At 46.0% G+C, this 14,792-nt stretch overlaps 1 protein-coding gene across 1 annotated transcript; it reads left to right on the top strand.

Moving 5' to 3' along the window:
* Nucleotides 1-1,296: 1,296 nt before the first annotated feature.
* On the top strand, nt 1,297-12,646 carry Erp27 (endoplasmic reticulum protein 27). The gene is made up of 7 exons (XM_021644281.2): nt 1,297-1,449; nt 1,613-1,713; nt 3,506-3,643; nt 11,115-11,231; nt 11,353-11,478; nt 11,806-12,003; nt 12,459-12,646. The coding sequence occupies exons 1-7, from the start codon at nt 1,356-1,358 to the stop codon at nt 12,501-12,503; spliced, it is 819 nt and encodes a 272-aa protein (XP_021499956.1). The 5' UTR covers nt 1,297-1,355; the 3' UTR covers nt 12,504-12,646.
* The last annotated feature ends 2,146 nt before the right edge of the window (nt 12,647-14,792 follow it).

Genomic DNA, 14,792 nt, shown 5'->3' with positions numbered 1-14,792 from the left:
CCTCGTTTCCTTTTCCCTTTTCCTTCAAACAAATAGGGAAGCAGAAGGCTCACGGTTTGAGTTGTCTTCCGGATGGGAGTATGGGTGAGATCCATAGTACAGGGGATGTTGATGTCCTTGCCAATAGATTGCTAAAATACAATGATCAATGAATGTTAACAATACAGAGTGAACGTTTTATGTTTCATTTATGGTATAATATCTTCTTAGGATGGCTCCATCTACAATGGGTATGTACACACCACTGCCTGCAGAAATCTCATCTTGGACTTGATTTGTGGGCCGTATCAAACTCTGTCTCCTGCTTGTGACTCTTCCATGGGCTCCCAACATCTACTGAGTGAAGTGGAAGATTCGATGCTGGCTTAGTTTAGTAATTCACAGAAAGGCTTCTCATCTACCATTCTTTTCCTTTCCATTATTCTCCGTGACTAATGTTCTTCCACATTCAGTTTTCCCGGCTAGCTGCAGCTCTTCCCATGCAAGCTCTTGTAACAGTTAATATTGATTATAAGCCTGACAGAGTCTAGAACCATCTAGAAGAAAAGACTCAGGCACGTCGCCTGTGAGGGAGTTTCTAAGGCTGGGGTCATTGGGGTGGGAAGGCACACCCCACCTATGGGCCATGGCACTCCATGCTGGGATCCAGGATGAATAAAATGGAGAAAGCAAGCCAGACACCATCATCCCTCTCCCTTCCTGACTTCAGACAAAGTGTGACCAGCTTGTCCTGCACTCCTGCCTTGGTGCCTGCCTTGCTATGACTGACTGTACCCTCAACCTGGGAACCAAAATAAATCCTCCCTTCTTTAGGTTGCTTTTGTCAGTTGTAATTTTTTGCCTCAGCAGAGAAAAGCAATGCATGTTCTTTCCACATTTTGATGCCTGGGGTTACCATATTCACCCAGACCTCTGCCGGTACTTACTTACAGGCAGACATTCTCCATGAAACCCTACAAGTGTTCTTTGTCTCACTCACAACAGCCCACGAATTTTTCCAGGTCTTACCGCTCTGTGTTTTGTATTTACATTATCTGTTTTTGTGTTTACCTCTCCCATCCACAACCTAAGGTGACAGACACTGGATCAGCTGATCAGCTCACCAGCTGTATTTGTAGCCTGATGCTGAGTCCTTATATGCAGTTTATTATTTAAATGAACAGGCCTGACTTTCTTCTGGCTGGGTACATTCCAAAGCTTTGAGCCATTTATCACAGCAGGTGAAAGTTCCCCTGGAACCAGCTGCAAAATTCCCAGGGCACTCAGAACCCACAGCCCTTTCACTACATCAGGCTGTCCTGGATCAGCACCCCTAAAACTCAGCATCTAGGCTTGGAACCGGAGGGAGAAGAACAATGGAAACCACTAGGTCCAGATGCCTAATCCTTTCATTTGTCCTAATGTGTGGGCTGCTTCCCGAAGTTACAGCAGATGATGAAGAAGCCTCGGGTAAAAAAAGAAGGGGGGGGTGGCCATAAGGAAATGAGTCGTAAGGAGCAGAGAGGGGAACATGAAAATACTCTGGGTATATTCATTCCAAACCTAGAACATTTTCCAGAGGTTTCGGAGTAAAAGTATGTATAGCTGAGCACGTCCCCGCCTCTTAACGCAGATGGTCTCGGCGGGACCCAGGAGCCCATATGGCTCACAGACGTCGCAGCTGCTGTGAAGCTCGTTGGTGCTGCTGAGGTGGCCATCATAGGCTTCTTCCCGGTGAGTGATGCCCCTGCCTGTACACCCCGCATCCAGCATGTTTTGTCTTATGGTAGTCAAGCCAGTGGCCTGTTGAGCCAGTGACATTGCTTTAGAAGCGAGGAGGTATACGTTCTGCTTTCAGCCTGACATCTGGGCCCCCTGCATTTCAGAACAGTCTGCCTTCTGCCTCTGGTCTTCTTTGTACTTGCCTCAGGATCTCTGAGTCTCCTGGCTGTGTCTCCTTACCTACGGGCACTTTGAAAGGCACCTCCAGGAAGTCTGTCATACCTCACCTTTGTCCGAAATATCCTCAGTCTGTACCCACAGTGCCCTGTCAATAGGCAGAAGTGAAGGTAAAGGCACTTTATAAATGTATTTATTTATCATTTATTAGAGATAGGGCCTCATAACTCAGGCTGGACTAAGACTTGCTGTGTAGCCCATGCTTCTCTCAAGCCAGCAATCCTCCTGCCTCAGCCTCGTGAGTAGTGGGATAATGCAAATATGCCACACATTCAGGCTAAACCCATCTTTTATGGCCTACAAACACTCTTCACAGGTTGTGGTAATCTGAACAGGTAGGCCCTCACTCATCTTTCTCGCCTTCTCTTAGGTATTGAAGAAGGTGAAGGGACCCCTGACAGCTTCCATATTGGCAGTTGGCTAATAATGCAGACAGCCGGAAAAAAGAGGGTCTCCTTCCAGCCTTTCCTTTAGCTCTGGTAGCAGCACCTGGCAATCCTCACAGCTAACCCAGCCCCTGCCCTCTTACCTCAGACCTTTTCTTGTCTACTTCTGGATTCCAACTCACAGTCGCCATGTCCATTCTGTGTAGATAGCTGGACGTAGCTGTGTTGGGGTGCCAGTGGGGGCCAGGTTTTGGTGATTTAGGGGTCAGAACTGCAGAAAGAAAGGAAAAAAAAAAAGCAAAGAACTGGAAGGGTACAGTAACATAAGTGATCACCAGATGGCGCCATTGGGTCCCCGAGCAAGTCCATTCAAAAGCCCAGATTACAAACCAGCAAGTCAGTCAGTCAACAAAAGTCCGCAGCCTCGACGTGAATAACTCTCAAAAAAGAACAAGCTGCCAGTTGAGTCTTGCGATCCCAGATGCAAGACTAGTAATCCTCCCTTCTCCTTGCACACGTCTGTTAGCTCAGTGAGAGGCAGAGACACCTCTATGCTGCCTGGAGCCTCTGTGAACAACCATCCTGACACAGCAAGGAAGACAGTGCCAGTGTGTGGGGGAGGACAGAGGCCGTCACTGATGAGTGGCTTCCCCACTTCTTAACTGTAGGCCTGGGAAGCGATAGGTGCATGGGCCAGTAAGTACCTTTATGCACAAACCTGAAGGCTGCTTGCAAGGGGAGGGCCTGATCCTCAGCTTCCTGAACATCTCCCAATGACCATGCTGAGCACCTGTTCTTTAGTTTTGTGTCACCCCATTCCTTCACGAATTGTTCCCAAACATTCGTTTCTTTAGGTGTATGGATCTCTGTCTGGCCCAACCTCACAGATCTCTGGACAACAAGGTTCCCTCAACTATAAGTAGAGTTCAGGCTCTATGATAAGGCCACACAAAAATCCAAAGTTTAGACACAATTCTGATCACAACCTATGTACTCACACAGCCTGGAACACTCAAAAATACCAGTGTGAACATAGCCTGCATGTGTAATGATGACGTTTGTTTTACTAGTCTAAACCTGTAACTTCCGGCATGAGCATATTTTTTTCTTTCTTCCCTCTGTATTTCTGCTCTCAAAAATGACCAGTGGGTTTGTTGTTCTCTTGTTCGTTTTGACTTTAGGATTTAGAAACACCGATAGTGTCCGTGTTCCGCAGCATGGCACAACAGTTCCAGGACGTTTCGTTTGGGATCAGCAACAGTTCTGAGGTTCTGACCCACTACAACATCACCAGCAGCAGCATCCGCCTCTTCCGTTTGGTAAGCTGGGTCGGTAGCCCCAGCCTCCTCCTAGTTTTCCTTGTGAGGCAGGGAAGAACTCTGTGTCTTTGACACTAATGCAGGCGCCAAGTTCAGGGACATTGTTGACAAGGATAGTGACTCAACTCGGGCTAGCAAAATAGGCGCTGGAATGAGGTGTACAGAGGAAGGGAACTGAGAGCCAGGGTGTGGGACTATAATGTTTGGTCCTTTGTCAGGCAGAGGGGATGGGTGGGCCACTCAGCTCTTATTAGCTTTAATTCTTACATCTATAGAATAATGACCATATTATCTGACCATATTATCTCTAAGGTCATGCTAAGCACTGAACTCAGACACAGATATAGACACACCAGGGGTGGAAAGGAAAGAAAGATAGACAGACAGAGACCAGGGGTTTTACGATAGATTTTATGTATAAATTATATATATCATTTTTTTTCATGTAGCTCAGGAAGGTCGCTTGATACACAGATGAAGCTTATCTAAAACTTCTGATCCTCCATTTCCCAAGTACTGAGGTTACAGGCGTGCACCATCTCGCCCTATTTATGCAGAGCAGAGCAGACAAGTCCAGGGCTTCCTGTGTCTGAGCCAAGCACACTCCCAACTGAGCTACACGCCTAGCCCCACAGTTTTATATTTTTATATGTTGATCGGCCGACTTCTGTTTATCGAACACTTTATTAGACTGCTCTTGTGTATAAGACACTGATAATAATAACATATCCATTCTCATAGATCTTAAAATGTAGCAAAGACTATACTCAATACACTAAAGAGAAAGTCACTATAGGTAAAGTGTTAAAGGAATGAAAATAGTGTGGAAATTTAGAAAAACAATACAAAAGAGAAAATTAAACTTGGAAGTATATGGTGGATAAAATTGGGCACTCTAAAAGAGAATCATGGGCAAAGGGAAAAAACTGACCGCAGTTAGGAATCAATGATGCCAACTTGACTAGATCTCAAGGTACATGTTGCAGGAAAAGGAATATATAACAAGGAGATTTTATTAGAAGCATATTTGTGCTAAAACCACAAAACAGTATTCTGGAATTGTACTTAATCTGATTGGCTTTAGAAAGCCCACAAAGCCTTTGGATCAGGAGAGCAACATGGACAGAAATAAGATTTAGCAACATTATTTTGGAAACAAAGAATAAGATGGATTATTAGGCAAAGATATGAGAAGCAAGAGATCCTGCTACCTAAGCAAAATAGACTCTGTGAAAGTTATTAAGGCTCTGCGGGGGCTGGAGTGGTTAAGAGTGCTGGGTGATCTCCCTGAGGACCTGGGTTGGATTCCCAGCATCCTTATGGCTTCTCTCACTCCAGTTCCAGAGGACCTGACTCCTCCTGACCTCCTCATGTGGCCTCCTTCTGAGGCATAAAGGGTCTGCAGTGGAGAAGCAGCAATAGCAATGAAAGAAAGGGTGATTTGTCAATTTGGTGATGCAGGCTACGAGCTGGCACTTGGGAGTCTAAGACAGGAGGATCATGAGTTCAAGGTCAGCCCCCCAAAAAGAGCTGAGCAATCCTGACAGCCGTGTGAACTTTTGCTCACAAGGCATTCTTTATAAAGCCGTGTTGGTGGCTCTCCTGAGCTCTGCACCCTTCCTTAGCATCTGTTTTATGTTGTCTGCTAGTCACAGTCCCACTCCGAGTGAGGCCTCGGAACCTCAGCGGACAAAATTTATGGGCCATGCCAGCAAACAAACAGACTGGTTTTGTGATACTTCATTGGCAGTGCTGAAAAACGGAGTTTATTCAGCCCAACTATTACATAAACACTTTCTCGGTTTACATTTTCAAAGGTTTGGTACACATTTTAATAGGATTATTGTTCAGGAGTTCAGAGTAACTTTAATAAGTTGAGCTTCTTTCACCTTAGATCCACATTTTATCATTTTTTTTTATTACTTGCAGTTTTCCATAGTTTGGTTATTTTTCAGTGTGTATGTGTGTGTGTTTGTCTGTCTGTCTGTCTGTCAATCTGCCTATATGTGTTTCTGTGTGTATTACTGTGTCCATGTGTATCTAATCTATGAGAAGCACTATTATAATACTCGCAAAATATGAAAAAGGAATATTATCCATGAATTTTCAGTAAGGAAAATAAGGTTCTGGTGGACGGAAACAATGCCCCAAAGTGTCGCAGCTGCCGAGCCCTGCCTGGTTCCATGCTCAGCCTCTCCTCTCTGCTGCACTACGCTGGCTCACTAAAGCACTCAAGCAAAATCTTTTTTAAACTCTTTGATGATTCTTTTAAACTTACATGTGTGTATCTGTATGTTCTTTTGGGTGCTGCAGGAGACAGAAGAGATTATCAGATCCGCTGCAGCTAGACTTACAGGCAGTTGGGAACCACCTAACGTGGGCACTGAGAGCTGAATTCAGGTCCTCTGCAAGATCCCCAAGCACTCTTAACCACCTAACCATTCCTCCAGCCCCAAAAGAAAATCTCTATGTTTACACTAGGTTGTATTTATCTGATGTTCCTTATTCTGAAGTCCATGTTTCAAAAAACTTTATCCCAAATCATATCCCTAAATCCCGGTAGTAATTAACAAAACCTGAAGATTATGTCTCAGAATTTAATCCTGATACTGTAGCATTTGGTGGCAAATTTTTAGAATTTAGAGTTACTGGATTCACAACAGTAAGACTATATTAAAGGATACGATGAAATAACGGTTAGGCAATCATACACTGACTCGTTATTATTGGGCCAGCGAAAGTTTGTGGAACCGTGTTAGTTCGGGTTTCTATTGCTGTGATGAAATACTGTGAACAACAGTAACTTGGGGAGGAAAGGATTTGTTTCTTCTTATAACTCTCAGATTGCAGTCCATCGCTGAGAGGATTCGGGGTAGACAAGGCAGGAACCCGGAGGCAGGAACTGAAGCAGCAGCGACTACGGAGGAACACTACTTGCTGGCTTGTTCCCCACGGCTTACTTAGCTTGTTTCCCCATGTTACCCAGGACCACCAGCCCGAGGGAGGCACCCCACACAGAGGACTAGAGCTTCCCACAATCATTATGAATCAAATCACAAACAGACTCTCCCATTGGCCAATCTTAAGGAGTCCTCTTTCCAAAAGTCTCTAACTTGTGTCAAGTTCACAAAAACTAGCCAGTACAAGTGACTCCTTGTCAACTGGACACACAAACTTATCACTCTTCAACCGTAGCCTTTTGGTTCTTGTTCATCCCCCAAATCTTATACTGATGTTAATATCACAACATAAAGCATCAACAACTTTAAGAGTCCCACAGTCTTTAAATTTTCAAACACTTCGAAAGTCCAGTCTTTAAAAGTTCAAAATCTCTCTAAAATAAGCAAAGTCCTTCTGATACTCCAAAGTTTATGAACTCCTATTAAAAAAAAAAAAAGAAAACCAATTTTAAAAGTTAAATATTTTCTGCCTCCAGGAGGTGAGAGAGAGCACAGCCACAATCAAATCAGAGCAAAACCAAACTTCAGCACTGTAAGTCTCAGTGTCTGGGACTCACAGCCTTCTGGGCTTCAGGGAAGTGGGGAAAGGTTTCCACTGGGTCTGCCATTTATGCATACGGTTCTATATAGCATGCTCAGCCTGTCCACGAGGCTCAGACTGGCTGCACCCCACACCCAGCACTTTATTTGTTGGCCACCACACAGCTCTGATTTCTCAGATATGCTGGGGTCTCCATCCAGCTGAGAAAGACTAATGGCTTCTCCTGGCCTCTCTTCAGGAACTTTAACCTTGTCACTCACTGCCACTTTTCAGCTGCTGTCTATGACTCTTCCATGCTTACAAAACCAGTACTATGAGGAAGACTCTTACACTTTATGGCATTCGGCTGTCAGCATGTGGTGCAGCCCTGGCCCCTCTCAACCATAGCTTCTGTGTGCCGGCCCGGAGGAAGTATTTGCAGAGGACTCACCTCAGTGATGCTGGTCTCTTTTTGACCCCAGCTGATTCTCCAGCCCCAGCTGACCAGACGTACATATTCTTGATTTAAAATATCATATGAATAGCCTTGATAGAGTCTTTGAGGAACTCTCAAGCTTGCCTTGAAACTTTGAAGCCAGGCTTCAAACTTCTGCGCTGATCTCAGCATTCTCTCCTGACCTCCCACACACTAGCTTATTAAGCTCTGAGCACTCAATGGCTTTTCCATCCCAAAATCCCAAAAGTCCTTCACGATCCTCTCATAGCAACAATGTCACAGCAATAGTGCACGCTGGTACCAATTTCTGTCTTAGAGTTTCTGCGGCTGTGATGGAGACATTATCAACATCAGTGCAGGGAGGGAAGTGTTTATTTGACATAAAGGTCACAGTTTGTTACTGAGGGAAGCCAAGGCAAGAACTCTAGGCAGGAACCTGAAACAGAGACCAGATAGCACCAGCCAGTAAGCAGCACTCCTCCATAGTCTGCGATCCAGTTCCTGCTTCCTGGTTCCTGTCTTGGCGTCCCTTGATGACAGGCTGGGAAGTACAAACCAAATAAACCCTTTCCTTCTCAGACAGCCTTGGCCATGGTCTCCATCACAGCGAGAGAAAGCACACTAGGAAAAGAGCTCACTCCCCTAACTAATGCAGAACGACTTATAGAAAAGTCTCCAGGAAGCAGTTAAGCACATAAGAAGTTGCAGGTGTAGGCGTCAAGGACCCAGCCTGTGAGTCTGACAACATGGACACCCTATGCTTCCCTCAACGGCCCCATAGAGATCTAACCCTCACAGGGATCCAATCACTGGGGCTAATGGGCCATGAGCCCGCCCTATTATTTTGAATGTTTGCACTACTTCAGATTTTATTATTCGCTTCTGTTTCAAGAAATAAAGTTAGCCCAACTGTGACACAACAGGATGTAAGAGAAACGCAGTGTGTCATTCTTGACCTAAGAGTGGACCCTTACTAGACAAGGGGAGTCAGAAGAAATGACTGCGTAAGGATAAGACAGTGAATGAGAGAGGTGATACATCAAATTATTAAAAACACTTTTGTAAAGTATGTATTGAGCTGGGCATGGCAGTAATGCCCCTTGGGAGACTGACAGGAGGGACAGGTGTTGCATTCATCCTTGGCTACACGGCAAGTTTAAAGCCATCCTGGGCTGCAGAAGACACCATCTCAGAACAAACAAACAATATATATGTATATAGATAATTATATATATACAAAAGTGGATACGTGTGTATATCCATATATATATATATATATATATATATATATATATATATATATATAGCAACTGAGCAACATGTGTGTGTGAGGGAGAACAAGAGAAAGAAGAAAGAGAGATCAGAGATAGGGAACTGCTTTAACAAAGCATTTCTCAGTGCCGCTCAAGTTACTTTATGGCTGGATGGTCATAAAATATTATAGCTGTAGTATAAACCAAAAAAACAAAAACAAAACAAAAACAAAAACAAAAACCAGGGCATGGTGGTGGATGTGTGTATTTCCAGCACCTCAGAGACAGAACAGAGAGGATCAGGAGGTCAGATTTATCTTGAAAACCAATAACCAGCCTCACTTCATGAAATCCTGTCTGAAATTTTAAATAAATAAATAGATAGATAAATAAAAGAATGAATGAATGAATAATAGGGAAGAACATAAACAAACTAATATGACTTTTAATGCATTCTCTGAAACGCTGGATTGTCAGAGAGCTGGGGGAATGAGAAGTGATGCCTCCTCAGAGAGCTGAAAGTGCTGGGCATGCGCAGTGTCTAAAACAAACCGCTCAGCCCCTGCCGCTGGTCTGCTCTGCTTTTGGCGACCGTCCCTGGGAGGGTGTCTTAAGTAAATTTCCTTCCAAACACTGGCAAAATAAGTTGTTAAAGGTTCCCAAAGCCTTGTTCTGGGCTAGAGTTTTTCTCTTCAGCACATCACACAATGATCCCCTCGCGGACAGCGCACTTCCTGTTCAAGTGCTGCCTCCAGGAACCCTACCCGCGAACGCTCCTCGGCTTAATAGTTTAGGAAATCATGAACTAATCGGGCATGTTTCCTTGGAGGAACCGCAGCAAATGGAGAGCCTGCAGGGGAGGGGGCGGCTTGTTGACGCGCCCCCACTGCCCGGGGAAGGAGCTTCATCCCCCGCACACCCTCCATCCCTCCGCTGCATGCCTGAGCCCAGAAACACCCCGTTCCTGGCGCCTCCAGTTCTCCAATTCTGGGAAACCCGAGCAACTGCCTGGAAACCAGGCGAGAGGACCCGGCCCCCTGGCCCACGTGCTGCCGGGCCCAGCTGCGCACAGGTGCCAGGGCTCTGCATCCTAGAAAAATAATCTTCAGACACTCGGACATACTCGGCATTAAGAGGGCCTTGATTACATGATGGTGGCTTGAGTGGTTGCAATAACAAAGCCCAAAGTGTGAGAAGCTCTGCCAGCTGGCAAGCCAGCTCAGAAGGCCTGAAGCGGCAGAGAAGGTTCAAGAGAACAGTAACCTCCCTCTCCCTCCCATTCTCTCTCTCTCTCTCTCTCTCTCTCTCTCTCTCTCTCTCTCTCTCTCTCTCTCTCATTCTTTCTGTGTCTGTTTCTGCCCCCCCTCCCCGCCAATGTGTGCTCACGTGCGCGCGTGCCTGCCTGCCTGTCTCTGTGAATATGTCTGTGTGTCTGTGTCTTTGTCTTTGACTGTGGATGTGTGCCTGTGAGAACAGATGTTGGCATAGGCCAGAGGCCTCACACCCCTTGGAGCTGGAGTTGTATATAAAGTGTAGAGAGTCACCCAACCTGAGATGTTGAGAGCTGAAGGAATATTGGGAAGTTCCTAAATGAAAAATAGGCCAGAAGTTAAGAAAATGGAATTCAGAACAGCTGCACCAATGGAAAACACTCAATGCTTTCGGTAGGGTTTTCCCCCCCCAAAAAAAATTCTAATTTAGAGGTATTTTTTTTTCCTATACCTTGGCATTTATTATTTTTAAAATCTAATTTACTTAATATAATCTTTTAGGTTTGGGGGGAAATTTGGCTTTTTGTTTGTTTGTGTTTAGTTTTTATCTTTGTGTGTTCTGATGTTCAGTAGGGAGAGGCAGCTGTCAAATAATACTAGATTCTGGTAAATTAAAAGCTGCATGTTGCATAATGCATGCTGGCAAGTCCTTAAAGGGATAAAGTTTGAGTAACCTCCCAACCAAAGGAAGGAGAGAAAGAATATTGGGAAGTTACTAAATGAAAAATAGGCCAGAAGTTAAGAAAATGGAATTCAGAACAGCAACAGCTGCACCAATGGAAAATACACAGTTCAATATATCAGTGATTCGATTACATAAAAATGGCTCTTAAAAGACAAGTAGAGAAAAGTATCCCTGAGGGTCGGAAACCTCCTTCCTTCCTGTCTTCAGAGCTGTGCTCAGTGTCTCTCTCTCATCCTCATAATCAAATTCCATTTATCAATGATCTCAAAAGACACTGCACCAAAGGGGTCACTGTCCGTCCCTGTGTCCTGTTTTCTTTATCCAGGTTGATAACGAGCAACTGCATTTGGATGCCAAAGACATTGAAAATTTAGATGCTGCCAAACTGAGCCGGTTCATTCAGATGAACAGCCTCCGCTGGGTGACCGAGTACAGCCCCCTGGTAAACTGTTGGTGATGTTCTGTTCATTGCACTGGCATCCCTCTGTATCTCTGCCTCTCTGTCCCCTCCCTCCCTTCTCCCTCTCCCCGTCCTTCTTTCATAACCAACTTTAATCTTCCAGGTCGCAGCCGGCTTATTTAACACCAGGGTTCCAACTCATCTTCTCCTGATGATGAACAAGGCTTCCCCGGAGTATGAGGAGAGCATGCGCAGATACCTGGAGACGGCCAAACTCTTCCAGGGTCGGGTGAGTCGGGAATGGTCACCACCCCAAGGGTGAATTGTTAGGTCAACCCCTTCCCTCCCTCCTAGGAGGGATGGAGGGAAGGAGATAGAAAGAGGGAAAGAGAGAGGGAGAGAGATTTTATGTAACCCAGGCTAGCCTCAAACTTCCTGACTTGCTGAACTTCTGGTCCTCCTACCTCTGTCTCCCAGCTGCTAGAATTACAAGAGCGTTCCATCATGCCAGGCTTTAACTTAGATTAAAATTATGTGACATGAGCCATAAACTCAATCTGCATTGGCGACAGCAATCACAAGTGTCTCTCTGTGCCCGGGGTCTCCCCAACTACAGATTCTCTTCGTTCTGGTGGACAGTGGCAGAAAGGAAAATGGAAAGGTGATATCCTATTTCAAACTAAAGGAGTCTCAGCTGCCAGCTTTGGCCATCTATGACACAGTGGACGACAAGTGGGACACGATGCCCATCCCAGAAGTGACTGTGGAGAAAGTCCAAGGCTTCTGCGAGGGATTTCTAAAGGGGGAGCTGCTGGTGCGTGTGGGGCTTCGGGTGAAACACATGCCTGCCTTGCTCTTCTCTGTGCGTGTCCTTTCTTATGGGAATTGGAGGGTTTTGGCCCAGTTGGATGTAAGTGAGAACAGAAGGTGGTGCATATGGAGTGGTCAGAGCGGGGTGACTCTGAGCGCATCGTTAACGGGGTTTCTCCTTTTCCTATTAAAGGGCCCACGGGAAATAACTTAAATCCCAGATAACGAGCTCACGCATTGGGATGTGGCGGCTCTCTGGCGGCTGGGGCAAGTTGACTGCCACAGTTTGAAGCCAGCTTGGGGTGCACAGTAAGTTTAAGTTCAGCCAGGGTTGCATAGTGAGATCTCTTCAAAAACCAAAAAGAGCCTCCACAGCAGAAGAGCTCAGCAGTTCAAAGGCAACGTGGGTTTAAGGCTTCCAAGAGTGATTAAGTATGTGCTCTTCTCTATGTTTTTCAGAGAGATCACAGAGCTGAAGAAGGTGCGGGGAAGGAGGAGCTCTGACCCGTCCCTGGAACTTCTCCTCACTGCCCCATGTCTATTCTGTGTTGAATAAAAAAGGGCAGTTTCTGTCTCTGCGACACTACCCAGGATCATCGGGTGTTCTCACAATGGGCAGGAGGATCATAGTCCTTTGTGTCTCAACATCTCACTTGCCTCTTTTCAACTTCCCATACTCTCTCCCCCAGCCTAGTTTTTTTTTTTTACTGTGTGTGAGTACTGGGGAGACAGGGGCTTCAAAAACAGCATCTCTGTTCCTAGAGAGAGAATGCTCTGGTGTGTCACTGACATTAAATTAGTTAGCACCCTGCACATGGCTTACACAACAGTTCCTGTTCCTTTGGGGTCATTTGAGGATAAAAACCCCACTCTCCTTCACAAGCACATAGCCAAAACTCTGGGCCAAAAACCAAAAACATCTTTTCTTACCCCACCCCCACCCCCAAAAGTTGAATGATGTCTCCAAGTTTCTGAACCCATCAGAAACAGAGCAGGTTAAAAGCTACAGTCCTCTAGCGATTCCAGTTCCCCGTGTAAATCAGCAACCCATGGAAAAAGTGAAATCCACTGCTGTTACAGGAAAAGAGCGACATCTCTGCAAGCCAAATCCTTTGGAAGGAACACAGCTGCCCAGCTCAGCGCTGCACGCCCCACCCTCGAGAGCTCTGTTTCCTGTTAGGTCATGACCCATTGATGTGTTGTTCCCTGTGTGCGTGGGTTAGGAGGTGGGACAAGACCATCCTGCGTGAGGATTGGTACAAATGTGGCAAAGGAGCCAGGTAGTCAATTAGGCGAAAGGTTGGAGAATGACTGAAGAGGAGCGTTTGGCGCCAGGGCACGCTGGGCCTAACCACAGTCACTGCCAGTAAGGTGTGCGGTCCAGGACCCAGCACACGGGGGTTGCAAGGGAGTTTGACTGTGGGTCTCTGGCCCACAGGCTGTTACTGTCAACACACAAATGCTACACTGTCATAGCCCTCCCGGCCCCTCCTGGCGCTTGGCTCTGAAGAAAAGTGCCTAAGTGCTGAAGAGCTGAAAAACCACAGATGTACAGCAGATCGGCTCCAAGTGAGGGGCAAGGAGTGAAAGGCTTGCTTGTTCTTTTCTGTGGGCTAACCCCACGGCCCCTGGGCATGCTCGGTGACTGGAAAGGAGACTGTGAAAGCAACTCTTGAGGAGACACAGGGACCAGGAGCTGAGGGGTCACCGAGTCCATCCCAGGGCTACGCCATCCCAGGAGCACAAAATGGGCTCATCTCAGAACGCTTTCCTGATCTTTTGACGTTTACACTCAGGATACTTTCTGGTGCCTTGCTGAGGATTCACAGCCTCACAGGATGTCTTTTCTTGAAAGTCTGCTTTTGTTGTTGCTGTTGTTGTTTTGATTTTTACAATTTATTCACTTTGTATGCCGGTTGTGGGCCCCTCCCTCGAATCCTCCTGGTCCCACCCTCTCTCCCTTTTCTTCTCCCTCTCCCCCTCCCCCTCCCCTAGTCCACTGATAAGGGAAGTCTTCCTCCCCTACTAAGTGACCCTAGCCTAACAGGTCTCATCAGAACTGGCTAGATCTTCTTCCTCTGTGGCCTTGCAAGTTCACCCTGCCAGGAGGAAATGATCAAGTTCATGTCAGAGACTGCCCCTGCTCCCCTTATTAGGGAACCCATATGGAGACTGAGCTGCCTATGGGCTACATCTGAGCAGGAGGTCCAGGTCTTCTCCATGCATGGTCCTTGACTGATGCTTCAGTCTCTGCAGGAGCCCCTGGGCCCGATCTTTTGCCTTTGTTGGTCTTCTTGTGGAGCTCCTGTGCCTTCCAGGTCTTTCTATCTCTACCTTCTTTCATTAGTCTCCCTGCACTCTGCCCAAAGTTTGGCTATGAGTCTCAGCATCTGCTTCAATCTCCTGCTGGGTGCAGTCTTTCAGAGGACATCTGTGGTAGGCTCCCATCCTGTTCCCTCTCTTTTACTGCTTCCAGTGTCTATCCTGTTTTCCCTTCTGAATGGGATGTAAGCATCTTCCCGAGAGTCCTCATTGTTTAGCTTCTTTAGGTCTGTTGATTTAAATATGTTTATCTTATATTATATGTCTAACATCCACTTATAAGTGAGTATATAGCATGTGTGTCTTTCTGCTTCTGGATTACCTCACTCAGAATGATCTTTTATAGTTCTCACCATTTGCCTGCAAATTTCATGATTTCCTTGTTTTTAATTGCTGAGTAGTATTCTATTATTTAAATGCACCACAATTTCTGTGGCCATTCTTTGGTTGAGAGACATCTAGGTTGTTTCC

This window comes from Meriones unguiculatus, chromosome 5, assembly GCF_030254825.1.
Source record: "Meriones unguiculatus strain TT.TT164.6M chromosome 5, Bangor_MerUng_6.1, whole genome shotgun sequence".
Taxonomy (NCBI): Eukaryota; Metazoa; Chordata; class Mammalia; order Rodentia; family Muridae; genus Meriones; species Meriones unguiculatus.
The sequence above is the reverse complement of the archived record's forward strand: the minus strand, read 5'-3'. Positions and strand labels throughout refer to the sequence as shown.